Source organism: Alosa alosa, chromosome 14 (genome assembly GCF_017589495.1).
Source record: "Alosa alosa isolate M-15738 ecotype Scorff River chromosome 14, AALO_Geno_1.1, whole genome shotgun sequence".
Lineage (NCBI taxonomy): Eukaryota > Metazoa > Chordata > Actinopteri > Clupeiformes > Clupeidae > Alosa > Alosa alosa.
In genome coordinates, this window is record NC_063202.1 from 27,867,895 (window position 1) to 27,892,962 (window position 25,068).

Genomic DNA, 25,068 nt, shown 5'->3' on the forward strand with positions numbered 1-25,068 from the left:
CGGGGGCTTGGGAAACTGATGGATACGGAGGGGAGGGAGGGGGGGAAGGCACCACTGCCTGCACTCAGGACAGATGTGCGGCAGATGACTTTTGTTCCCCATAACAAGCAGTGGGCTGGAAGAGAACAAGGAAAAGTTTTGATAAGTCTCTGGACTTCCGTTATACTGTGAGACCATGCTATGTCTAAACCCAAGCCATAACTTCCTGTCTACATCTATGACTTAATTGCTGTTAACTCTAATAAATCCATGTGCAAGGATTTCTTTGGGCTTTTAGAGGAGTAGCATTGGTATTTCTCCAAGGTTGTGATAACACATATCTAACATGTTTTACTTTTGCCACTTTTGGTAAAACTTTAATACAGAGATTGTGTAAGTAAATGAATAATTACTGCCTTTAAGTGCCTCTTAAATTTATTAAATCTGTATTCACCACTTTCTTGTTCAGATGAAATTTATCTTTACCATTTATATTTTTGTTAAGCTGTCATCACTGTCAATTAAGTTGCCAGAGTTTGTATGGTGGTGATAATGCTAGGCCTATATTTAGTATAAATCTCTCTCTCTCTCTCTCTCTCTATATATATATATATATATATATATATATATATATATATATATATACAGACATACACCACAATGATCTGAAACAATAGCTATAAAACTATGGAAATGTTGACCTCCCTCCACAAAAATTCAGAACACTGAACTTAGATTAGACAAAGATTTTTCAGGGTGATGGCTAGACTGTGGTGGCCTCACTCACAATTTAATAACTTCACCTCTTTTTTACCTCAGAATAGTTCACAATAAATTCTTATTGAGCAAATGCCTATCTTTTGTAATTGTGAAAATGGTGATGACTTTAAAGTTTTTAACAGCTTTTAATGTCACTATGCATGCCCTGTTCGAAATAATGAAATAATCAGTTATGGCTTATGAATGATCGCATTTGATATATTTTGGCAGGTCTAATCAAGGTACTGGACTAGCCTATTTTGTGCCATCTGTCAGTGGTTAAGTAGATGCCTACAAGTCGCGATGCCTTAAAAGGAAGGAGAGCAACATATTATATGCCAAATCATGTTATTGGATGTTACATACATCAGTCAAGATTGTATTAAATGAATAACCTGTTGCCTTAACAAAAATAAAACCTCCTTTTTTCTGGATGATTTTTTGAAAACCTGAAGTCGTATATAAACTCTGAAAAAAGCTTGCCTGCCCTCTGCTGCCAAGTAAATGTGGTGTTAAAATATTTACTATTTGCCTTTGGCGCCCCTTTGTGTCCAAAAAGGAACATTGCAGGAGGACAAGGAAAGCTACGCAGTAGCCTATCTCCCTCTGACGTATGACATTATATTCAGTGTTTTAAAGAAGACATTGGAAATATTTGACAAGTATTCTTTTTTAAATTTGAGAAACTAGGTAAGTAGACAAGTTGCATGGTAAAGGCTAACATCTGTCAAACAGGTTGCTTGCACGAGTTATTGTAGTTCATTGGTAATAGGCCTACAAAGGATAACAATTTAGGATAACAGCCCCACGTCGAACTGACCATAAACTTACCATAAAGTATGAGCAGCAAGGAGCAACCCCAACTGTGAAAATTCATACGATGACAGAAGGCCTTATTGGCCTTTTAAGACGTTAATGAACTCTAATTCTTTTGAGGTAACACAAACAGGTTATACATTTTAAAGTTAGGCTACACCAAAGACCAGATAGAACAACAATCCTGAAAGGACATCATTCTAAACCAAGAAATCGCACAAATTCATTTATTGTGTCTTGATAGCTGATAGACTATTCTATAAAAATGGTCCTGAACCAATATTGTGTGACGTTAATTAATTCCCACCCTCAACCTGATATTTCCAGGGGACCTAAATAGTAGAGCAGAGTTTTAATCAGAAAATCAAAAAAAAAAAAAATGTTCAATCAAAATACGACAGCGACTGTTGTTGTTGATTTCATGATTGCATTCATAAACGAGATGCAGTTTTTACCCATGATAATCATTTTCTTGTCTCTGCTTGGCATACATAAGCCATTTACGAATAAAATTGCTTATTTTCTATCATGGGTCGTTAGCAGCATTAATTTGCATTCATTATTTCTCTTCATAAAATTATTGAAAATAATATCCTAAATATGCATTTATTTTACCACTCTCGCAAAACGAATAACCACCTTGTCCCAAATGTGTAAACATAAGATCTTAAAGTAACTGCTTACTACATGGGGTGTAAACACCGAAGTAATATAGCAGGCCTATGGGGTTGTAAAGGTAACATTCATGTCGCAATAAAATTAGGTCAGGGTAGGCTATGTCGCGAAGTAAACTGTAACAGTCCCTCGTCGAAGAATTGTTAAGAAAGAATCTGTATCCTCGGCGCTCGACAGTCGCGCCGCGTTTCAAATGAATCAGGAGAGAATTGGGGCAGGTTTTACTTTTGCGTTGACACGGTGATAAAATACCAAAACCAACGAGGACCACATTTTCAACACTGGACGACGACTGGACTCAAGTTTCGTATCGTACAATTTCTGTAATCTACACACATTTTGCGCCTGGAGAACAGGAGGAAAGGACCGTGTCTAGGGCCTTTTCCTCGTATTAATTATTTATTTCCTCATAAACTGCAGTCTTGCTATCAAAACATTGATGGTCGATCATTTCCCTCTGTGTAGGGGACCAGAAGGAAAATAACTAAATTAAGATACAACACTGGTGTACCGTGAAAATGGCTCGCCCACGGCCTCGGGAGTACAAGGCAGGAGATTTGGTTTTTGCAAAAATGAAGGGATACCCACACTGGCCAGCGAGGGTGAGTATGAGATGCAACCGAGTTGAAATGTAGGGAGGCGGGGTTGGTTAGGACAATACAACCGGTGTTGTAGGACATTTGGATGCTGCTGAAGCCTTCTTGTCCCATTCGTTCCATTGCTTCTCAGTTTGTTTAAGCTAAATATGAACATTCTATACGAATAGTCTATTGGTTACAATGTGATAATGTATGTGGTGTGTAAATTATACTTTGTTGCGTGTACAGAGAAATGCGCGGTGTTTTCGTCGAAAAGCATGATATTTTGCTGGTTTCCTCTACGTAACTGAAAGCGCTCGAACAAGCGTAGGATAACGAAACGTAGCCTACTTATTTTTTATACTTCATAACCAACATCAGTGGTTTTACATGCATCTACATTGTATAATTTGAAACTTGTAATGGACAAGACATTTTGAATTACTTGAACGTGGGCGAATGTTGCAACGAGCTAATTAGCTTGTTAGCTATCTCGTGACGGACCGCCCTCCTCTGAGATGTGTGTTGGCCATGAAGCTTTTAGCTCAGTGTAGCCTACTGTAGTCTGTCACTACATGTACCGGATTTGCTCGTTTGAATGAAAACCACTTTGAATGATACTTTTCAGTGCCCCGCGGGAATCCTGACATTCGCTTAACCACCATTTTGCTGTCCGCTCTATTCTGGGCATTTCAGAACACACACCATTAAGATAGTTGACATGCCCCATGACATAGTTGGTTAGTAGGATAACTTTCTCAAATAATTTCCATTTGTTTGGCGAAAATAATAAGTGACTATTAGGGATTTAATTTCACCCAATGCTGTTGTTTGCTATTTATGCCTAATTTTTGGCATGTGGTAAATTTAAGCAAAAGTAGTACTATTACCACTATTAGTCAAATTAAATGTGCATGTCTGGGCGAAAGTTGTAAAAGCAGGCAATGAAATAGACGGATAAAGTAGGCTATTCGAACTTGTGTGGAGTGAAGAATAGGAATATGTAGGATTTGTTATTCACCAGTTTGTAGCAGCTAAAGGGGTGTCATTTCATTCATCACTTAAGCTATTCCGCACTTGGGGATAATGTATGGAGTGAAAAAATAAAGGCCACATCACACAAGTTAATACCATGAATTGATTTCCTCACATCCTTAGCTGTACCTTTTTGATCTGAGTACTATCCCCTGGAATTCAAAAATTCTGACCTTGCACAACCTTTCAGAGTGCATGCTAAATTGTTTAATAAATAGATCTGTGAAGTAACCAAGCAGGATACATGTGAATCACGGACCACTATTAAAGAACAGTAGCCTAGCAGAAGTCTATATTTTTTTAATGTGAAAATAAATTCACCTCTGTGTGGATATTTCACTAGAATCAACCAGCTGTTCAGTGTAGTTTACACATGTACCATACTGATGTGCTCAGTCTTACAAAGTTGAAATGGGCTCAGGTAAACTGCATCAGTGTGTCACCTCTGTAGAGACCCACCCTTCAGGCTTCACTGTCCTCCCAGATCTCTCTTGTGAATTAACAGGTTACATAGGGCAATTCCTTTGAACGTTCTGTCTATGCACCACAAGCACTAATCATTTATTACCTTGTCATAAGAATTTGTTATGGCATGTTCTGTATTTGAATCTCCATTTAAACAGGGAAACCTACAGGATTATACAAAGGTGAGGCTGAGAGCTCATGTTTAATATTGTAACCCCACCATATCAAGAAGACATATAAATCAAGTACTTATTTTCCAGGAGACTCTTAACAAGAGCTTAATTTGTTCCAGTTGGACACCTGTTAACACCCAATAGCTAATTATTTGTTGAAGTTGACCAGCTTCCACAGCATATGTTTTAGTTATGGATCTTACTCTGAAGTCATTTCTCTCTTTTACAAAAACACAGTGAAGGCTATTCCACCATACCTGTTTGAAACTAGGACAGTATCACCTAGATTTGAATATTAAGTGTAACTTAAGACTGTTTATCAATAGACACTATGCTAGATGGCTGGCTATGTTTCCAGTCATTCTGATTTCATGTGACACAGTGCAAAACATTAACATGCAGTCTATTAATTGGTTTTAGACCAATTGTTGTGTTGTTGTAATTTAACTCAATAGTTGTATTTTTGTTGTATTTTAACTCAATAGTCATGCAGATTACATTCCTCTCTTCCATGTTCCTGAAGCGCTGTGTTGACTGGGATTGTTAGAGCTCGGTCTAAGCCACAATATTTGTTTCCCAATTACAGAGCCAGGGCAATGTACAAATACTAGTTTCTTTAGCTCAGGCACTGAAAGGACAGCTAGAGGACTGTGATGAGCAATTCGCTGAATTTGACAGAGTGTATGTTATTAGTGGACAACACTTTAAATCTATTTCCCATTTTTAGGTAACATATAAGCCCTTATTGGACTATTCAGAATTTGACCTCAGGCAACATAAAAATGCAGGGTATACATATCAGGCTACATAATGAGGCTATAACATGTATGGATTGCCTTGGATAGTTGGTAATGTCAGTAAAATGAGCTACAGCACTGAACTATGCCTGAAGACCAGTCCAAACATTGGTGAAGTTTGCCCAAATGCAGTTATATTATTGCAGAAATGATATCAACCAATTAAAAGGCTATACCAACAGCTGTAACAGTAACAGTAGCACAACTGTGTCTCAACTCAATTTGCATTATTTCAGCAATATTAAATAGCAACTGTAATTTTATAGTCTTTGTAACTTCAAAGGCTAATATGAGATACAAATAATGATATTGTAACATAATCCCACAATTGTGTGGAACTTAGTCTATATGTCTGAATAAGAGGTACACACCTGCCTCCTGATCATCCCCCTTCTTCTCCAATGTGTTTTTACAGATTGATGAACTCCCAGAAGGAGCTGTCAAGCCACCTGCAAATAAATATCCCATCTTCTTCTTCGGAACCCATGAAACGTATGCACAAGTTTGTCAACTACGTCAGAAAATTACATTAGATCAGGGGCAAGTAAGCTGTAAGTCTGAATGACTTTGGTTGTTCAATTTGATTTAATGCACCTTCTTGGAAGCTGGGAAAGCTTCTTGGTGAGTTTCCTGTGGTTTTGAAAAAGGATTATGACCTTTAGGACACATGTGATCACCAGAAAAGGTGTATGGCCTGTTTTGTCATCTTCACATTTTGGCCTCATCTCTGTGTCTCTCTAACTGCAGTGCATTCCTTGGCCCGAAAGACCTTCTGCCATACAAGGAGTACAAGGACAAATTTGGAAAGTCAAACAAGAGGAAAGGATTCAATGAGGGTCTTTGGGAGATTGAGAATAACCCTGGTGTCAAGTTCACCGGCTATCAGGTCAGTTGTGTTTGTGAGTGGGGAACTCAGCAAAAGCAGGGCTCAGTTCTCAAAGAGCTATTCAGAGCAGTGGCCTTCACACTGCAAATTACTACTTGAGACTTGCTTAGTCAGTGTCAGTCAGTGTTCACGTCAGGTCTATTGACTGTGACTTTGTCTCCACGACTAGTTTCAGTTGTAAGTACATTTATGAGCACAATTACTGAAGGCTATATGTCTGAGGGAAGGACTGAAGGAAATGATTTGCATAAAGCATCATTCAAGTGTCTTCAAGCCAGATCTGTTCTGCCCTGCTGTGTGTGCTGAATAACTGAAAGCCATCAGCAGAAATCACTAAGGACTGGAAGCAAAAAGGCTCCATTACCACATTAGTCATACTAGTTAGACATTTCGGCTCTACAGGATCTTGAAATATAAAACAAAGAATGTGAATGAAGTGTTTGTCGGCCTTGATTATTTTCCAGATGTTCTATCACCTCACTATTGCTACAGGTAGTAAGACTGCATTAAGCCTGAGGTTTTCTTCCCTGACTACATTTCAAACTAAAGAGAGATGCATAAAGAGGGAGCTCATAGCACTTTAAAATGTATTTCCTGCTCTAACCCGTGATTCCTAAAATTGTATATGTGGTACAGAGAATATTTGGGAAATGGGTATAGATTTTCCAGCATAGGCATTTAGTAATAACTTTAGAGTTAGCTCTGAAAGGGGTGTTCTATTTGCAGTAACACTGGACCGTGTGTTTTGGGAAAGATTTTACTTATATAGACTTAGATACATAACCAAGCATGACAACCAACAATGCATTTGGAATATAATACTGATATTCTCAGCAGTAGGTTAGCTGGGACAGCTTCAAGAGGTCCAGCTATAATTCAACCCCATGTAGCTCATGAGAAAACATTATCTCAGTTTGAAAGACAAGCCCTGCCAGTAATAACGGCCAATGGAATCACCAATGACCATCTTGTTGTGTTGGAGCAAACGTGTCACTATCTGCTGCTTGCAGAAGGCCACATTACAGGCTGGAAAAAACTGTCATCTGTCCCAATAGCTGCCTGAGCTGAAATATTGAGGAACACCACCATTCATATTTTTCCTGTTCTGATTAGGAGAATATATCTGCAGAATAGTGATATAAATATGTTGTTGATGGCTGCTGGTCAATATACTGTGTCTTTTAATATGCCATTTAGTAGTGTTGCCTTTTTATATTGAACTACTTTGTAGATTTCTTTGCAAATTATCAGAAAGATAAACATTTTGTCAGTAGCTGTACTATGGAGTCTTTTTCGGCAGTGTTAGTTCTATGTTAGCAGAAGGGTTGTCACGCTAATCTTATTTTTTTTAATGAAACCCCTAAATTCACCAGTCTTCATTGTGTTGTGAATTATGAAGACCAAATGATAAGCAGCCTCCTGGGATGTCCCCTCATATTTGTGCGGCCATCCAAAAGCACATTTGTTTCAGGCCAGTCAGTGAGAGCAATATCAGCAGTGTAATACCATTGTAGAGAGTTTAAAATTCTGTACGAGTACTAGAGCAGACATGTTACATTTGTCTGTCCCAACACATCGCTGAGTGCCAGAGGCTGCCATAATATGGCAGAAAATGGCTCCCCTCCAGCACGAGGCAGGTGTAGGCAGGTAGAGCCTGCCTGTGACGTGCGGTGCTTTCTGCTTGCTGTGCACAGGCCATCCAGCAGCAGAGCTCCTCAGAAACGGAGGGAGAAGGGGGGAATGCTGCCGACGCCAGCAGCGAGGGAGAGGAGGGGGACTCCATAGAGGAGGACGGCAAAGGAGACAAAGTCGGCTCCAAGCGGAAAAAGACAGCCTCCTCCAAGGTGTGTAGTCGAAGGCACCCGTAGACACCCAGCCGTAGGTGTTTTGTTCTAAATGAGGAAATCTCTTGTTGTGCAGTGAAGAATAATATATAATAGAATATTTTATATAATATAATAAAATACAAGAATAATTAAATAATTAAAATTTGCAGGAAATGATCATTATACCACAAAATATGGTACTGACAAACTATATTACTAGAAAAAATACATTCTGTGAATGTTAATCAGAGGCCATTTGAAGATTTAAATCTATTGTAATAAGTTTAATATTAACAATTCATGTAACCTATTTTGATCATTCTCACATTTGTTAATGTGATTATTCATACTTTATTACTGTACTACCATGAATTGTAGTAGCCTACATCTACAAATCATGTCCCTGCTGAGGTTTGAAATCAAGACATGGTTTGCACAAACCAAAATAAAGAGTATCATTGTTTTCAGGTTGGTGGATAAAAGCATCCAAGCTTTTTCCGAAAAAAAGAAAAAAATGAGCCTTCCACATACTCTCTACAGCTTTCCGAGCCCTTGCTTAGCAACCACTGTTGCCTAGCAACAGGGGTCCGTCATATGCACTATATCCCCTGGAATGTAGCATTGGAAGCCCCCCCACTTTATAAAAGGGAATAAGGGTGAATGTTAAATTATGTTGTTATTTATTTTTCTTCACCCTTCATGGCTGGGATTTGCATCGCCTCCTTCTACATTGTGCGACCACCCAGTGTGTGTCATATATTCACTGACACGTTTCACCAAGGGCTCACTGTTCAGGCAACCTGCATGTCACTCTGCTAGTTTCTAATGGAACTGTAAGTCACACAGCACTTGGTCTTCAGGTGGTCCTCACTGTTGTGCTTGTCCTAGAAGTCGTCCAAGCTGTCAAGGAAGTCCTCTGGGGAGGAGGACCTGGACAAGGACGGCAAAGAGGAGGACCACAAGAGCGGGTCTGAGGCAGGAGACCCAGACAACGTCATCCAGAACACCTCAGACGGCAAGACGTGCAGTCAAGGGGTAAACTGATGATCTCCAAATAGTATACAGCCTCTGAAGTCACAGAGTATGGTAATGTAATGGTGAGATGGTGCTCTGATCCATGGAGAGGACCATGTGCACCATTTCATTTGAAGTCCTATTCAAAGAGGAGTATCCCATATAAAATAATGTATATATATTATTGAATCGTGTCAACAGACACTAACAATGTCCAGTTATATTATGTGAGTGACTACTGTAGATGAATGGGTCAATGTAACTGTGAGCCGTAGAGCAGGGGTCTCAAACTCCCGGCCCGCGTCCGGCCCAATTCCAGCCCGCGACCTATGTCAAAATAATAATGTAATCCGGCCATTGAGGGTATTTTTAATTGCGACAAACAACGATACTGATTAAAATAGACGATAGATCCAAGTACGGTGACAAATCTCATTTGTACTTTGCTCCACTATTTGCTAGACATCCAGTGCTTGATTAAAACCCAAAATCGCTGCACAAAGTTTTCAGGAAATACTTGTATTACACGCGAGACACACTAAGACGTGCATTTGTAATGATGCGGAAGCGATGCAATAGTTTTGCACAAATTGAAGCAGACATAGCAGGCCTACACCAAATGGTGAAAAACGTTCACGTGTGATGAAGTCTTGGGTAGTCTATGTTATTCACCTATTCTGATTTTGAAGGAGAATATCCTGTTGGAGATTATGATCGATCGTCCATTGACAGTGATGGTCACGGTGTGAATGGAGGTGCGTCTTTTCGCGTATACCACGGTGTCCACTAAGCATACCACGCTTATTTCGACCCTCTGCCCAACATAGCTTGGAGGTTGCAGTGGTAATCATGATGATAGTGTCCGTAATGGACGTGGTACAGACAGCAGGGGTTGTAGAAATAGGGCTCTGAAGAACTACAAAGTCACCCGCGATATAGGAACTGATTTGACCAGGATACTTTATTGTAGGTCTTGTGGTTATAGGCTAGTAATAGTTTACTATTGTTGGTATACATCTTAGGTGTTTTCCTGTTAATTTGTTATGTGGGTAATATGACAAAAAAGAGAGTAGCCTAAATCTGCTCAAATATGTTCATCCAGTATTTAAAAATCCAATGGTTGCTTTCTTAACCCTGACACCTAGTTTGCCAGGTTTAAAACAGTTATGAGAAGAAAATATTTTTATTTGGTGTGAAACACACACATAGGCCTACCTGTTTTTTATGCTTTTTTGTTTGTTTTTATAATTTGTATTCATATTTATTTAATCATTATTTTATTTGTAAGCTAAGGATGCTAGCACAGGTGTCTTGCACTTTCTGTTTGTAGTTTTGTGTTTGAAAAAACATTGCATTTTAGGAAATAGTCGTTATTTTTTTGTATTATTCTTTAACACTGACGTGGCCCTCCAACGAGATGACATTGGCAGAAGTGGCCCCCGGCTCATTTGAGTTTGAGACCCCTGCCGTTGAGGCTAGGAGGTTATTTTAATAAATCACATTTTCTAAAAATGTAGAGGGGAGAATCAAAGTGAAAAGATACCCATGGAATGTAATTTGTTGCCTGGAATAGCCTGTCTTTTTGGTCAGAAATAGAATAGAGACGTGAGAGTACAAACTGCACCAATTGCAAGTTCCAAGAATGTCACCACCAGAGGTCAGCAATGCAATAGATGTCATGCACTGGATGCAGCCCAGGAAAGCCAACTGGAAAACATTTAGCCTATTCTTGAACCCTTTAAGACACTTATTCAGACCTTTATTACGAGGTATTCATACATGCCAATATAGCTACAGCACTAATTCATGATTACATAATATTGCAGTCTTCTCTTTAGTATATAATTAGATTGTCGATATTTGAAAGAGGTCTTGCTCTTGTGACTGAAAGATGTGCAACAGTGTTAACAAAGTGAAGTAAAGTTGTGTTTTTATTCCTTGCCAGAACCAGTTGCTCAGAGAAGAACATTAAAAGTCAAGGCGGTCCCATCAGGGAGGTCACTCATCGTGCTTGTTTTGTGATTATGGAGTTGTGAAATTCTCATTGATCTTCAACACCAGGAACCCCCACAAAGCTAGTATGGAAATCACATTTTAAGTGATTGGTGCATTTATACCATCTTCTCGACCACAGTGCAACTATACTATATCATGGGGTGTAAATTCAGTCCAGTAGGGTATGCATAAAAAATTAGTCAGCCTGTACACAAACTCAACCTTGATACACTTCAAAAATAACCCTTTTTTAAAAAAAAATCTATAGCGAAAGGTAACAGTAGTCATACATTGATATTAGCACTGTTTCATATCTTAAGCTCTCCAGTTCAATGCACCAGTTTTAGCATAATACCAGATTACTTTCCATGATTAAGTTTGCAAAGACTTCTTGATAGCTGCTCTCTCTCGCTCCTCACAAAACAACAGACCATTCAGTGTGTCGCTCATAGTCGTACATGTTGTAGCTCAAGATCGCTTTCTTAAACAAAAGGAAAAGGCTGATGGACTACCTTCTGGAATATTTGTCTGTAAAAAGCATTACCCATACCGCTATATGTTACTCTTTTATGTAACCGAAAAATAAAAATGTATTGAAAAAAGTAGATTAAATGTATGAAGTATTGTGCACAAAACTGGGTTACACATTGTAACTCACTATTATCTCTATATATTTTATTTTGCTGTAGAAACTAGGACCACTATCCAACCGAAATGCTCTCTAGGTAACTGCTCATCTTTTTTATGGCTAAGTGAAATCTTCGTTTCTGTGTGTCTGTGGAATGGATTATGTTGTTACGCTTTTTAGTGGCATGCTCAACTGTCGTATACATCATAAGATGGAGATAGTCTTGGTTGTTCTGGTTTTTGAAGGTTTCCAATTACTTGCAGTTTTACATTTGCACTTACTAAGAATGGCATAAAAAAGACTTCCAACCCCCACCAATGAGAACAAAGCACTTCTCTACTTTAAAATGTCCAGTCGTTGTGCTTACAACATTGATAGTACATTACATTCAGCACATGCTTATGTGTAAAGCAATTTACAGAACAGTAAAGGTATACATCTACCATCATGTCTTATTCTCCTTGAGAATTTAACCCGTGTCCTTTGCATTTCCACTGTCATGCTCTGCCAGTTACATTACAGGAGCACACTGAACTGTATGTTTCATTGTTGGCACTGGGTAAACCTTAATATTCTTTTGAGATTTGTTTTTCTTTTTAAAATGAACATAACCCCCATTAAAGGATTACCTGTTTTGCTTCCCTCTTTGTTTTATATAAAGAATATATTCTATTTATTTTTTTGATGAGTAAACTGAAGAAATCTGTGGTAAATGTAGTCCCATCATTTTTTGTTTATTCCGTCACCTTTTGACCTCTGTTATGCTTGTAATTGGAACAAGTTTTACATTTTCAATATTTGTAGTTCAATGTAAACTGTTTTTTGCTGTTTATTGACAAGAATTTTACAGAATAAACTCATTGGAATGCAAAGTGTGAGGTTACCTGCTATCAAACACAGTACATACAGAGAAAATCCTGTAGTGAACTTCACTACCTAGACATACATTAAACAATGAAATGCTGAGTTCACTGTTTATTCAGCAACTCTTGGGTAATTATTAAAAGTTGCTTTTGTAAATAAAATACCAAGAAATACAAAAATGTGTGTCTCCACTACTAGTAAAATGTCATGTGTAGATGTGTTGAACTTATATCACTGAAAAACAGCATGGGAGAGAAAGCTTAACCTGGAAATAAAGGTATAAGTATATATACTCTTGAGGGAAATTTGGTCTCTGCATTTATCCCAATCCGTGAATTAGTGAAACACACACAGCACACAGTGAGGTGAAGCACACACTAATCCCGGCGCAGTGAGCTGCCTGCATCAACAGCGGCGCTCGGGGAGCAGTGAGGGGTTAGGTGCCTTGCTCAAGGGCACTTCAACTGTGCTGGTCGGGGTTCGAACCGGCAACCCTCCGGTTACAGGTCCGAAGTGCTAATCAGTAGGCCACGGCTGCCCACTAGGTGTCCAGTACTGAGGCACAGATTTTTCAAAATCTCCAGAGAAGGAGAGGCATGAATGCACACAAGTATTTGCACTGCACAGGAATGTTATGCAATCAGACACAACGGAGATTGATGATTGGTGACACAAATATCATGTGTCATGCAACACCATGAATTGAGAGTCCTTGAACCTTTCACCCAAATGGTTACACATCCCGAGTAATCCACACCATTGGCAAAAATATATATATATATATATATATAAACCTCAATTTAACAGAATACGTATACAGCAGCCAAAGTAAAGTTTCAAAATGCCATGACATTTAGTATGTCTATCATCGTATAGAAACTGACCAAGCTCATTCAGTCTTCTGTGGCAGTCGCTTCAGGAAGAAGGCTCGGTTGCTGAGAAGATGGTAGCTGAGCACCTGTGGCACCAGGCCATAGAACATGTTGACAGTGAGGAAAAGCAGCTGAGTGTCTGCTGGCACTCTGTAGGAGAAGGGCGTCCGTGTATGGAGTGAGGCACCAATATGAGAAAATTGTGCCTAAGAACGTCACACAAAATAAAAACGAAATCAATCCAACATCTTCACTAACTGAAACTCAGCTTTATACCATAATATAACCATATAAAATAAAGAATTTAAGAACTCCTTTTAATCCTGAATTGCACACTTTAGTGGCCTGTGTTGAGAACTTTCTAAACCACATAGGACAGTGTTGATGCAACAGACTACATTGTTTCATGCCACTGTTTGTCAAATGATTGGAATGCATCAAAAAGTCACTAGAGGGCGTTTACAAGAGTTTTCAACAGTTACTTGTAGCAGTGAATATAGGTAAAACTGGTAAATACACTTGTTATAACAGACTGACTTGCTTTAAAACAAGACGTGTCTGAGTTATAGCATACAGGAAATTCCACTGTGTGAAAGCTCAAAAGCCAGTTCCCTTAACCACAGACTCCAGCAGACTGGATGCTCGTACAAAACGTTACAATACTGGCATGGTGACTGTGGGTGTCTTGAAGATCCTGCTCAAGGCAGCATTTTTTTTACTTGTCTCTAACTAGAAACATACCACTGACAGATCTACATTTTATTAATATAGACTAAAGAAGGGACTTTCCCACTTCATAATATATCATTACTGGAGACACACTGAAAAAAGATGGATGAGGTAGTTGCATAGCAACCCTCTGGTCCACCACTGTACAATTCACTGCTACTATTAATAGTGTGAGCAGCTGCCATTGGGAGAATAGCTTCATACTGCCATGTCTAAAGTAAGCCCCTGCTTTTGTCTCCTGCAGTATGGTCACCAGGCATTCAGGCTGGCTCTGGTGTAAAAGCAACAGCCATGTTCGTCTAAGATTTGTGTATGGTGTACTGACAGCTAACACTGTGGTGCTTCCATCTTTGGAAGTGAGCAGATGAGTTGGTGTACATAAGTCCTGTTTAACCATGCACTGGCGTGTGTGCTTTGGTTTCAGTCAGATTGACAGTGTAATTAAACCAAGGACAAATATATGTTGTACGTCCACTATCTCCAAATATTTCTATGTCAATTTCGAGAAACGATTTCAGAAACATACTTGTTGATCAAATTATGTCGATGGTAACACAGAGTAAAACTTGCCCTTATACTTAACTGGTAGAAGACCCTTGTAAAGCACTTTTAAAACTGAACCAGACTACTTTGACTGGTTATTTGGCTAAGTTCTGTGAATCTTTAAGGTGTATACTTAATTGATTATACTTAAGGTGTATACTTATTAAATTTTAAGCACAATTATGGTAATGTTTAAAAGTGTCTGCTAAGCAAATATAACCATACGTTAGGGGTTAACAGACACAGAAACAAAGTTTAACAGAATGTGACATTGCCCAAAATGTGAGTAGAATATTTAGAACATTGAGACCATTACAGATTGCCCAGTGATTAAAGTTTAAAGCAGTATCCTAATACTTCACTGTTATCTATAATGCTTGTTCACCTCCATCCCTTACCTGCGCCACTGCACCCGCATGAATGAGTGTGAGGTCAGGGATCCACTCGCAACCAGGAACCACCAAACCATACAGAGTTATGACATAGTATGGCACGAAGTACAGCATGTTCACTATCATCTGCAACACAAAGAGCCCAGAGTGCATGGCCCAGTGGATCATCTAGCAAATAAGCAATATGTGCAAGGTTTTCAAATTAGCAACCAGTCTAGTCCTGGTGCGAAAATGAAATAAATAAACAATAACTCACTTGGATTCTAGGGTAGGCAGAGGGGTCCTTTAAGTACGGTTCATAGTACTGAGTGTAGGCTTGACAACATTCGGTGGGACAATCCAGCGCCACCTAAGAGCACACACACACACTCTATGGTACATAAAGATTCAAAAACACCCACTCACTGGGAGTGGGACATACATCTTATTTACTGTCCTAGAAGCTGACAGCAGAGGCAATACCATATCTCTTCTGTCAACCACTAGAACACGGTTTTCTTCTCAAAAAAGTAGCCTGGAATCCCTTTTAGCCCCTTACGTTCATAAAACAAATAACTAATGATACAGCTGGCTATCTGTTGATGCATGTGTGTAATATGTCAGCTACTGCACTGTAAGGAAGAGTTTGTCTGATGGGCATTTGGTGGCTCTCTCCAAAGGCTGGCAATTATAGCTTTTTTTAGCTTTTTGGTGGTGGTCTGTAAACAAATCAGAGCGATGGCTACTCAATTATCCAACAGACAATAGGACCAGTTTAAATGGACCAAATGAAGGGAACAGGACACATCACTGCGGGCCAACTCAGTCAAGCAAATGAGCAGCAGCCAATGGCCCTGATGAGTTCAATCATTAGCCCAAATCAAAGCTCTGTGGCACTCATTCCCGGCCACAAGAACCGACATCCTCTGGGACGAGCTCAAGCAAGTCAGTATGAGTATGAGTCAGTGTATCTTATCTACCTGTCCTTCAGTTACACACACAGCATCTGACCTGGCCTCTGACTAAGTACAAGGAGGACCACTTACCAGACCTCTGAATAAGCAGAAGGAAGTTGCAAACAGTAGATATGCTGCAAACAGTAAATCTACAGGTCTCTGCAATAGACTCTTCTTTTGGGTATCCTCAATATCCTGTGAGTGAACATAACTGCCAGATTAGTACTGAGTAACAATCACAAATGCATAACCCACTGTATCTTTGTGATGTATTCACAAAATTGATGGAGGTATGAGCCTAAATAACTTATCAGTGAAAGTACTTCAAAGTACAGTATAGTTATTTAAATGAGTGAGCAATCTCAATATATTTACAGTACAAATAGCATATAGCATTGGCCACTGTCTCTTGTGCTTGGCCTAGTGGGTTTAGGCCCTGGGCTCTATGAAGGCTTGCAATAAGTGTCTGCTCACTTGCAATAAGTGTCTGTTCACTTTCAATGTTAAGTACTTTTAATAATCTAATTAGTTATTTCAGTTCTCTGCAAGTCCTCCAGCAGTGTGAGGCTGTCGCATGTGTAAGCCACTGCTGTAGAGCAGACTGCTCAGTATGACAACACCTCCATTTGCACATGACACCTAACAGATGATTAACCTAGCCTCACCTCCGGCGGAGCACCTTGCACTACAGGCTGACTGAAGACCCTGAAGCAGGCCCATATGGACACCAGCACATACAGCATGTGAATGAGGAACAAGGGGCTCAGCTGAGCTCCATACCTTCCTGTAAAAGAGAATAATGTCTGGAGTCTTCTGTTGTTCAAGAAAATACACTGTATGAAATAGCTGCTGTCCTAATGATAGTTTAACTTACCCACAATATTGCCAGGAATGTACACTATGACCCTCATTAAGAAGGATCCCTCCCAGTATAAGCCAATAGCCCTATAACTCTCCCTTTGCACAAACAGAAAATTATTTAATTCAGCGTGCAATGAAGATGGATGGAACATAGACTAATATTTTGCACTGTTAGACTGAAAATGTGTTATTACGTAGTATATAATACCTTAAGAGAAAAAAAGGAATCCTTGATACAATAATATACTCATACCCCAATAACATACTCATGATATGGATAATGAAATCTGCAATACAACTATATCAGCATAGCAGTAAGATTAAACACACCATTAGGTAACCTTCCGTTGCAAAAATGACTAGTAGAAACTTCCTCTTCCCCATTTCTGATTACATGTCACTGACAATCCCACATACTGCATTTTTGTTGAAAAGGTCTGTCCTACACTCGTTAAATGCTTATTCTAAGGGCAATTTTGAGGTAGCAAAAGAATATCTGTGCACATACTACCTCTGACAGTTAAACAAGCCCAAGAATGTTCAAACCTTGGCAACTACTTCACTCCACTGTCTTCAAACACATTTGAATTATTTGTGCCATCTGCTGAGGAAGACTGTTGCCACTTTCAGTCGCATAGTGATCGATGTGCATACCCCCAGGTTATTGCCGCTACCATCAGTAAGTACATGAGGTAGTGTACACATCCATCCCAGTAGGAAATCATATGTCCATGAGCAGTGTTAATGTAGGGGTCTGCCTGAAACACACATGACGAACAAGACATTAGACGCTTTGATCATCTACACTATTTCTTATGTAACAATCATATTCCTTAAGATGACTGTTGAAAAAACAGGGATATTTACCTCTTTCAAGTAAAAGGTCATGAATCCATCGATGATGCCATCCTGTTCAAGACCTATGATAAGGTTCACAACACTCAAAAAGGCGTAGGCTGCAAAAACTGTGAAAGAGATTTAATAGATCACATTGAAGAAGCATTATAAAAGATTTTACGTTTTGCTTACATTAAAAAATAGAAGAAAAATATATAATAGTCTATAGGCTACCATAGAAGAGTGGATCCCGAGGCGCTTTCTTTGTTAGTACAAGGCGAGCTGATATTGCTGTGATTACTAAGGTTGATGCTCCAGCAAAAAGTATGGCTTCAATACTTCAGAGTGGAAAGGAATCAAGAAAAAGAGTTGTCATTATTTGCAAGAGGTTCCATCTGCTCACAGCATGAAAGCACAATTTACACAAACCATATCAATAATAAAGGATAGCCTACTTTGTTGTAGCATAATGTAGGCCAATGTTTTGTATGAAAACTGCAATTCTTCACTTGTCCCAAAGTAATAAGTTTGTGGCTCACCTGTTCGAATATATGAGAAAATTAAATAAAAAAGAGATGGGTATTGACATCAAGGACAAGACGAACACTCCTGTTCCAGCCGAGGCATTCATGGTGACAACACAAGGCAATCACTGTCGCTATACAATGTTACGCTGTATAATCATACATGCTTATAGTAGTAGGCTGATCTACTCGCATTTGTATTCCTTCTCCATGTGTGGACTGTGACATTCAGACATACTGAGAACTACAAATAGATGGGAGCTGTTCCGCCCTGCTGAAAGAGTTCTGACGCGCGTGCACACATGAATGCCTCTCCTCTGTTGTTCCTTGTCTCTGTCAGGACTTGTCAAGCCAAAACTTTAATGGAATTTTAGGCATGGCATAGCTTGGGGGTGCAACCTATGACACAACACCACACACGCCAATAATAATAATAGCCATAAGTAGTCTGTAAATGATTGTTTTGCATTTCAAGACAGTGACATTAAATAAACAAAAACAATAAGCCATCAGACAACGTTTTAGTAGGCCCACGTTCTAATGAAATGTTGTTCTTTCATACCGTCATCAATACTTTTAAGATAGGTTACCGACTGACAAATAAGGACTATTTAACTCAGCTGAAAACAAGCCAGCCGTATGTCGTAAGGTCTTGGCATAGGGCGCTCTACAGTCCGTCAGCCCGATGGGCATCTCCATGATTTGTTCAACAGTCTGGTACCGCCCTCTTGCGGTCATAGGTTCATAGCCTACTGAGAGGAAGAACTTGGCCGGAAAGGGGAGGTGTGGCTTAATTATCGTCGTCGTCAGAATCGTCGCAATGATGATCTAGAAAGCAAGCAAGTTGTAAACAGCGATGCCAGGCCATGCCTGTGGACACGGAAGAGCAGTCGAAAATGTTTCGTTGATATTTCGGACGCGCGGTTGATAAGCTGACGTAACCCGTAAACATAACATGGCTACGGGCGGCGGTGAAGCGGCACCCAGAGCCGAAGGACGAGCTTTCAATTTTAGCCAGTCTGGCGCGGGAAGGAACGCAGCAGTCTCAAATTTTGCGGTCGCAGGAATTCCTGCGCCGACTCCTCCGCCGTCAGTGGGCCTACACAGAGAGCCCGTCTACAACTGGCAAGCTACAAAGAGCTCAGTCAAAGAACGATTTGCATTCCTTTTCAATAACGAGCTGCTTAGTGATGTAAGGTTTGTTGTGGGCAAGGGTAGACAGGCTCAGAGAATCCCATCTCATAAATTCGTGTTGGCTGCTGGAAGTGCAGTATTTGACGCCATGTTCAATGGTGGTATGGCTACAACATCTACTGAAATTGAGCTACCTGATGTCGAACCAGCAGCATTTCTCGCTTTATTAAGGTAAATTGCGCTGCCGTGATTTGGCGTCATGGTTATTGCAAGTTGCATGTTCAGTCACAATGGTATTGTTTTTACGACTCTTTACAGCGTTATACTTACGATTCAACGCCTTCTGCTTTGTTTTATTCGTGATTGTGTTTGGAGCCTCGGTTAAGAAACGTACACATTTAGAATTAGAAGTCTTTGCTACACAAGAGCGACAATAACCATACACATGACTCAGCGCAGACAGTTCACAGTAATTGGAACTTCCGTAGCTAACCGGAAGTATAACTGAAAGTCCAAATCAAGTGTTATCAGTGGGCAGTACTTGAAAAAGCAAACGTGAGTGTGTGTAGAAGTTACATCCCTAACAGTCCACTGATTGGATTGGACTACTAACCCATTGTGCCATATCTGGGAAAGTTTCTCCTGTTTTGTCCTAATATGTCATAACATTTCATTACTTGCCATGTTCTTCCAATGATGTTATTTGTGTTTGTAAAGGTTTCTGTACTCCGACGAGGTCCACATTGGACCAGAGACTGTCATGACCACGCTCTATACAGCCAAAAAGTATGCTGTTCCTGCTTTAGAGGCACATTGTGTCGAGTTTCTTACCAAACACCTCAGGGCTGACAATGCCTTTATGCTTCTCACTCAGGTAAGAATGATGTATCCCCATAAATTAAAACGTGTTTGAAGTTGACAGTCGTGTACTATGATCAAACACCTTAAGAGAAGTAGAAAAGGTTGTCTGCAATTACTGTGGTAGTAGACCTAGTAACTGGAACAATACATCACACACACACATAAATCATAGTGCATACATTATGGAGGGGAAGTTTTTAAAAAAAGTTTTTGTATTCAGATAATCAACTTATTGTCTTTCTTTTAGAGAGAGCTTTCACATAATAATTGTTGTTATTACAGGCCAGATTATTTGATGAACCTCAACTTGCCAGTCTTTGCTTGGATACCATAGATAAAAGCACTGCTGATGCCGTAAATGCAGAGGGGTTCACTGACATCGATTTAGGTGAGAGTCACGTTTATTCCCTGTGTCACCATCCACTCAATATCAGCTATGTACATATTGCTCCGTTCAAATTGACTTCACTCCAGTGAATTGAATGATTTCATTGGATTGTCTCTATCTCTGCATTTCATGTGGGCTCACCTGTGCTCATTGTGCAGACACATTGTGTGCGGTACTGGAGAGAGACACACTGGGCATCCGGGAGAACCGGCTGTTCGGCGCTGTGGTTCGCTGGGCCGACGCCGAGTGCCACAGGCAGCAGCTGCCACTCACCTCGGAGAACAAACAGAAGGTTCTGGGCAAAGCTCTCTCCCTCATTCGCTTCCCTCTCATGACTGTGGAGGAGTTTGCGGCAGGTATGGACAAATACTCCTGGTTGTGGGCAATACATTTTCTCCATGTTTCCTATGTGTTCCAATGCACTAAGCTGTTTGTTATTCTCCACTGCTTGTATGATGCCTGCGTAATGACAACAGGGTGTGGTGGTGGTGTTGTTATTTCTTGCTCTCAATTAATTACTTAATTAATCGGTACTGCATAGATAGTGAATGTCCAAATATGACTGTGTTGTGAACTCTCCCCATACATTTTAGAAATAATCCTTCCATTTGTTTGAATATATGTAACTGATAGTAGCAAGTGGTCTTTTGTAATTATGACCGGAACCCTGTTCAGCTCTATTTAAATATGATGAGGCTGTTCAAACCCAGATTGAATCCACAAATGTGCTCCTTATCATCCTCGTCACCTTCAAACATGTTTATGGTCTGTGTGAAACCGAGCCATCTGCTACAGTCACGAAGACCAAACAGCCTTTAGCTTCCTTCCGTAGGCCAGGCCATCAGCTCCAGTTCATTTGTCTGTAGATCTCATTAAAAGAAAGCTGACACTGCAAATGGCTGATAATGCTACATGGCCATAAACATGTTTTTCATTACTGTATTTTCCTCTACTTGATTGAACAAAGCAATGGTGATTTTGTGGCTGAACTAACTTTGCAACCACATATTTAATAAATAAATATCATGTACAACTACTGCAGCATTGTGACCTTGTGTTACCTCTGCTGTGGCTGTGTAATCTGTATCCTGAGACAACCAACCATAGAAACCCAGTTTGATATTCTTTCTTGTGCAACAGGGCCTGCCCAGTCTGGGATAATGTGCGATCGGGAGGTGGTAAATCTCTTTTTACACTTTACAGTAAACCCCAAACCCCGCGTCGACTACATCGACAGACCAAGGTGCTGTCTCAGGGGCAAGGAATGCAGCATTAATAGGTTCCAGCAGGTTGAGAGTCGCTGGGGATACAGTGGAACCAGTGACCGAATCAGGTGGGTTTACTACATGCCTACGATCTATTCAGTTGCAGTAGAGCTTTCTACTAGTTAAGTTTTCAGTCCTTCAATACTGCATGTTTGCCTACTGTATTGGCTAGGTGGGTGTGTGTTGGGGGGAGGGGGGTGTTGGTAGGTTATACAATAGTTCTAACAGCTATGTCTCTGTTCACCTCAGGTTTAATGTTAATAGACGAATATCAGTAGTGGGGTTTGGTTTGTACGGATCGATACATGGGCCAACAGATTACCAAGTCAACATACAGGTGAGAATCTGATCTGGGAGCTGCTCTTTTGTCTGTATGCTTACAGTTATTGCATTGCAACAGCTTGATATCATCTTAGCATTTTTTGTCACTTTTGCCCCATTTTAAATATGAATGACTTTGCAGTTTAAGTGTATATGATTATGAAACATCCTGTATGTAGCGTGAATCTTTATCACAGACAAATGAGTTCTATATAGAAATGGTACATGGTCACTCACTGTCCTGATTCACTTCCTTTTAAACAGATCATGGAGAGTGACCGGAATCACATGCTCGGACAGAATGACACAGGATTTAGCTGTGATGGAACAGCTACCACATTTAGAGTCATGTTCAAAGAGCCCATTGAAATTTTACCTAATGTTAGCTACACTGCATGTGCAACTCTAAAGGTGAGACTACTGATGCACAGACAATTATTAGATCATGTTTTGTAGTCTCCAAGTAATTAATTTGTAATCTTGCACATCAAATTATATCTTTATGTTGTGTCTTTTATCTGTGATATTCAGGGGCCTGATTCCCATTATGGAACAAAAGGACTTAAGAAAGTGACTCATGAGTCAGGTACAGGGACCAAGACGACATTTTTCTTCTGCAGTTCCCCCGGCAATAACAATGGCACCTCCATAGAGGACGGACAGATCCCTGAAATCATCTTCTACACTTAAACCACAAGCACTAAACAGCGCCCAAGAGTCACGACTGCGTGATGATGGAACGGTCATGTACCGTCGCAGACTCTCGCCCCAAGGGGCCGATCTTGGCTGTTGGGGGCGCTTCCACTGCGCTTGCCTCTTGGGGCTACCAGCATCATTGCACGTGGAAACATCTCACGACACTGGCGCGTGTGCACGTCCCAGAGGTCACATCTCACCTTTAATGACTCGCGCGTCAGCATCGCCCAGGAGGCATGCCAAAGCCCCTCTCCATCTAACACCAGCTGCAATGCTAATTTGCATTCTAGTTTCCTAAAGCAACGCGCATTGAAAATATATCTATACATTGTGTTACTGGATATCTGCACAGAGATGAATGTTTGCCAACTTGACGTGTTGAGATTTTGTATAGATTTGCGGGACATGTCATCACTAGAGTTAAGGGACACACAGAAACCCTTGCTTGTTATTTACCTTACAGAGAAGAAGGTATATTTTTAGACATGCCATTAAAATAATTTCATTTGCAGTCAGTGATTTTGCACCATTGATGACAGGTATTTTTCAAAAGAGAGAGCTGTTTCAGTGAATAATATTGCATATTGTTAAATCTCATCTCTGAATGCTCAAAGTCTTTTTGTGACATGCACTTCTCCAGAAAAATATAAGAGCTGTAACATGATCAAAGTGAGATGTTTGTGTTGTATCATATATCTATAGTCTTAAATCAGTCACATTCACATCATGGACATATCTATAAGTCCAATTGTGGAGGATTCATTTCTTTAAAAGGATATCAAATACAGAAGCCCAAAAAATTAAATGTAAGATCATTTAGTCTTCCGAAACAGCACCGACACACGTATAGGTTATGGTCCATGTAGCAAAATATTTTAAGTAATTTACTCTGAATTCAAAAGAACTCTAAAAGCCATAGCACTTAAATGTAGTATTACCTATTCACATAAATACTTGGTTAAACAACCACTGTTTAATGTAAATACAGTGTGGTTAAGCAAATTAGATTTTTTTTTATTCCCTTATGAATTTCAGCTCTGGTTCAGGGGCAAAGACAGTATCATTCTGTCAAGTTGATCCACTTGAGCCTCAGTACATATTTTCATATAGTCAAGGCTTCAAAAAATTCAGGATCAAAAGAGTAATGTAAAAAACTAATTCCTGCCACTTCCTTGTTCCTTGGCTAGGAGGCAGTAGTGGGCCACCGACACCGCTGGGCCACTGCCATGTGAGCAGGCTCCTCCATTATCTGTCTCATTGGTTTCAGGCCCTTAGTGATTGAAGTCGAACTCCTTTCCTTGTGTGCCTGTGCATTTCTGAGTCTTTCATATTCATCAGTTGCTTCGGGTCTAAAGGGACAAGCACACAAAATGTGAAATTGTGCGCTGAGTAGGGAGTCAAACTCACTCCAAATCGCACAGTCTCACTAGATGAGTTATTAATATGTTGCATTGAATTGTGGAAGGAGGTTTAACACAATAGCACTGAAAACTAAATGACAATGTTGGCTCCAAAATGTAACCAAGGATAGAGATATCAGAATATGTAGTTACAATTTGTCTGGGGTAAATGCATCAAACCCTAAAGCCGAACTAGGAACAGGAACTATATTTTCTTAAAAGTTAATTTCATTGCTTATGTCATCTCTTTAAATGTTGGACTTGTTCAGTGGCACAGCAGAATACTGCAGCTCTGTCAATAACATCAGCCAGCATCAAAGGAATCTGATTAAAATGACTCCGAAAATTAATTAAAACACCAGTTTCCATGGCAAGATTTTTTGCCATAAACTGACTGAGAAGCCTTTGAATGGAACATTTAATTTGAGCTGGATGTCTAGCCAAAATGGGGAAAAAATGATGTTCAGAGGGATGTGATTACACAAGACACACATTACTCAGGAGAGATCTATTGAAATGTCTATTAAAGGAGCATGCAATGTTTACCTGAACACTCAGTCATTTCTCTACATATTATCTGAGTATGCATATACCTAAGTGCCCATCATAGAATCTTTGGAATAATTCAGTTTTTATTAGGCAAAGTTCATATGAAGAAAAAATTACTCAAATCTGTGGTTCATGCAATCACCCTTAACAGGCCTAAACAGTGAAAGATGACTAACCTCAGAAATGGCTGACCTTGTGTCATTATGCAGACTTCTCATCAGCATGCTGTCACTAATGATGTCTTACAGATTATATAATGTCTTCAAACAAG

At 39.8% G+C, this 25,068-nt stretch overlaps 3 protein-coding genes across 9 annotated transcripts; 2 read left to right on the plus strand and 1 right to left on the minus strand.

Moving 5' to 3' along the window:
* Positions 1–1,368: 1,368 nt before the first annotated feature.
* Positions 1,369–12,498, plus strand: hdgfl3 (HDGF like 3). Of its 4 annotated transcripts, none has more exons than XM_048262495.1 (7): positions 1,369–1,428; positions 2,695–2,831; positions 5,693–5,769; positions 6,025–6,163; positions 7,858–8,007; positions 8,878–9,024; positions 10,949–12,498. In XM_048262495.1, the coding sequence occupies exons 2-7, from the start codon at positions 2,748–2,750 to the stop codon at positions 10,973–10,975; spliced, it is 624 nt and encodes a 207-aa protein (XP_048118452.1). In that variant the 5' UTR covers positions 1,369–1,428; positions 2,695–2,747; the 3' UTR covers positions 10,976–12,498. The 4 variants fall into 4 exon arrangements, with proteins under 4 accessions (XP_048118452.1, XP_048118451.1, XP_048118453.1 ...); XM_048262494.1 differs by lacking the exon at positions 1,369–1,428 and adding an exon at positions 2,314–2,531; XM_048262496.1 differs by lacking the exon at positions 1,369–1,428 and having other exon boundaries at positions 2,315–2,831; positions 8,881–9,024.
* A 421-nt stretch (positions 12,499–12,919) lies between these two features.
* Positions 12,920–19,767, minus strand: LOC125306896 (transmembrane 6 superfamily member 1-like). 3 transcript variants are annotated; one of them, XM_048262501.1, is made up of 11 exons: positions 19,648–19,767; positions 18,115–18,198; positions 17,894–17,997; positions 17,690–17,787; positions 17,477–17,580; positions 16,836–16,918; positions 16,627–16,745; positions 16,052–16,156; positions 15,283–15,375; positions 15,033–15,152; positions 12,920–13,568 (listed from the first exon to the last, which is right to left on the minus strand). In XM_048262501.1, exons 4-11 carry the CDS (start codon positions 17,708–17,710, stop codon positions 13,380–13,382), a joined length of 834 nt encoding a protein of 277 aa, XP_048118458.1. In that variant the 5' UTR covers positions 17,711–17,787; positions 17,894–17,997; positions 18,115–18,198; positions 19,648–19,767; the 3' UTR covers positions 12,920–13,379. The 3 variants fall into 3 exon arrangements, with proteins under 3 accessions (XP_048118458.1, XP_048118457.1, XP_048118459.1); XM_048262500.1 differs by lacking the exons at positions 18,115–18,198; positions 19,648–19,767 and adding an exon at positions 18,199–18,695; XM_048262502.1 differs by lacking the exons at positions 17,894–17,997; positions 18,115–18,198; positions 19,648–19,767 and having other exon boundaries at positions 17,369–17,580; positions 17,690–17,733.
* LOC125306895 (BTB/POZ domain-containing protein 1-like) lies at positions 18,971–23,512 on the plus strand. 2 transcript variants are annotated; one of them, XM_048262498.1, is made up of 8 exons: positions 18,971–19,548; positions 20,035–20,191; positions 20,461–20,566; positions 20,725–20,922; positions 21,707–21,899; positions 22,081–22,168; positions 22,417–22,563; positions 22,684–23,512. In XM_048262498.1, exons 1-8 carry the CDS (start codon positions 19,139–19,141, stop codon positions 22,840–22,842), a joined length of 1,458 nt encoding a protein of 485 aa, XP_048118455.1. In that variant the 5' UTR covers positions 18,971–19,138; the 3' UTR covers positions 22,843–23,512. The 2 variants fall into 2 exon arrangements, with proteins under 2 accessions (XP_048118455.1, XP_048118456.1); XM_048262499.1 differs by having other exon boundaries at positions 18,974–19,548; positions 21,770–21,899.
* Positions 23,513–25,068: the final 1,556 nt, after the last annotated feature.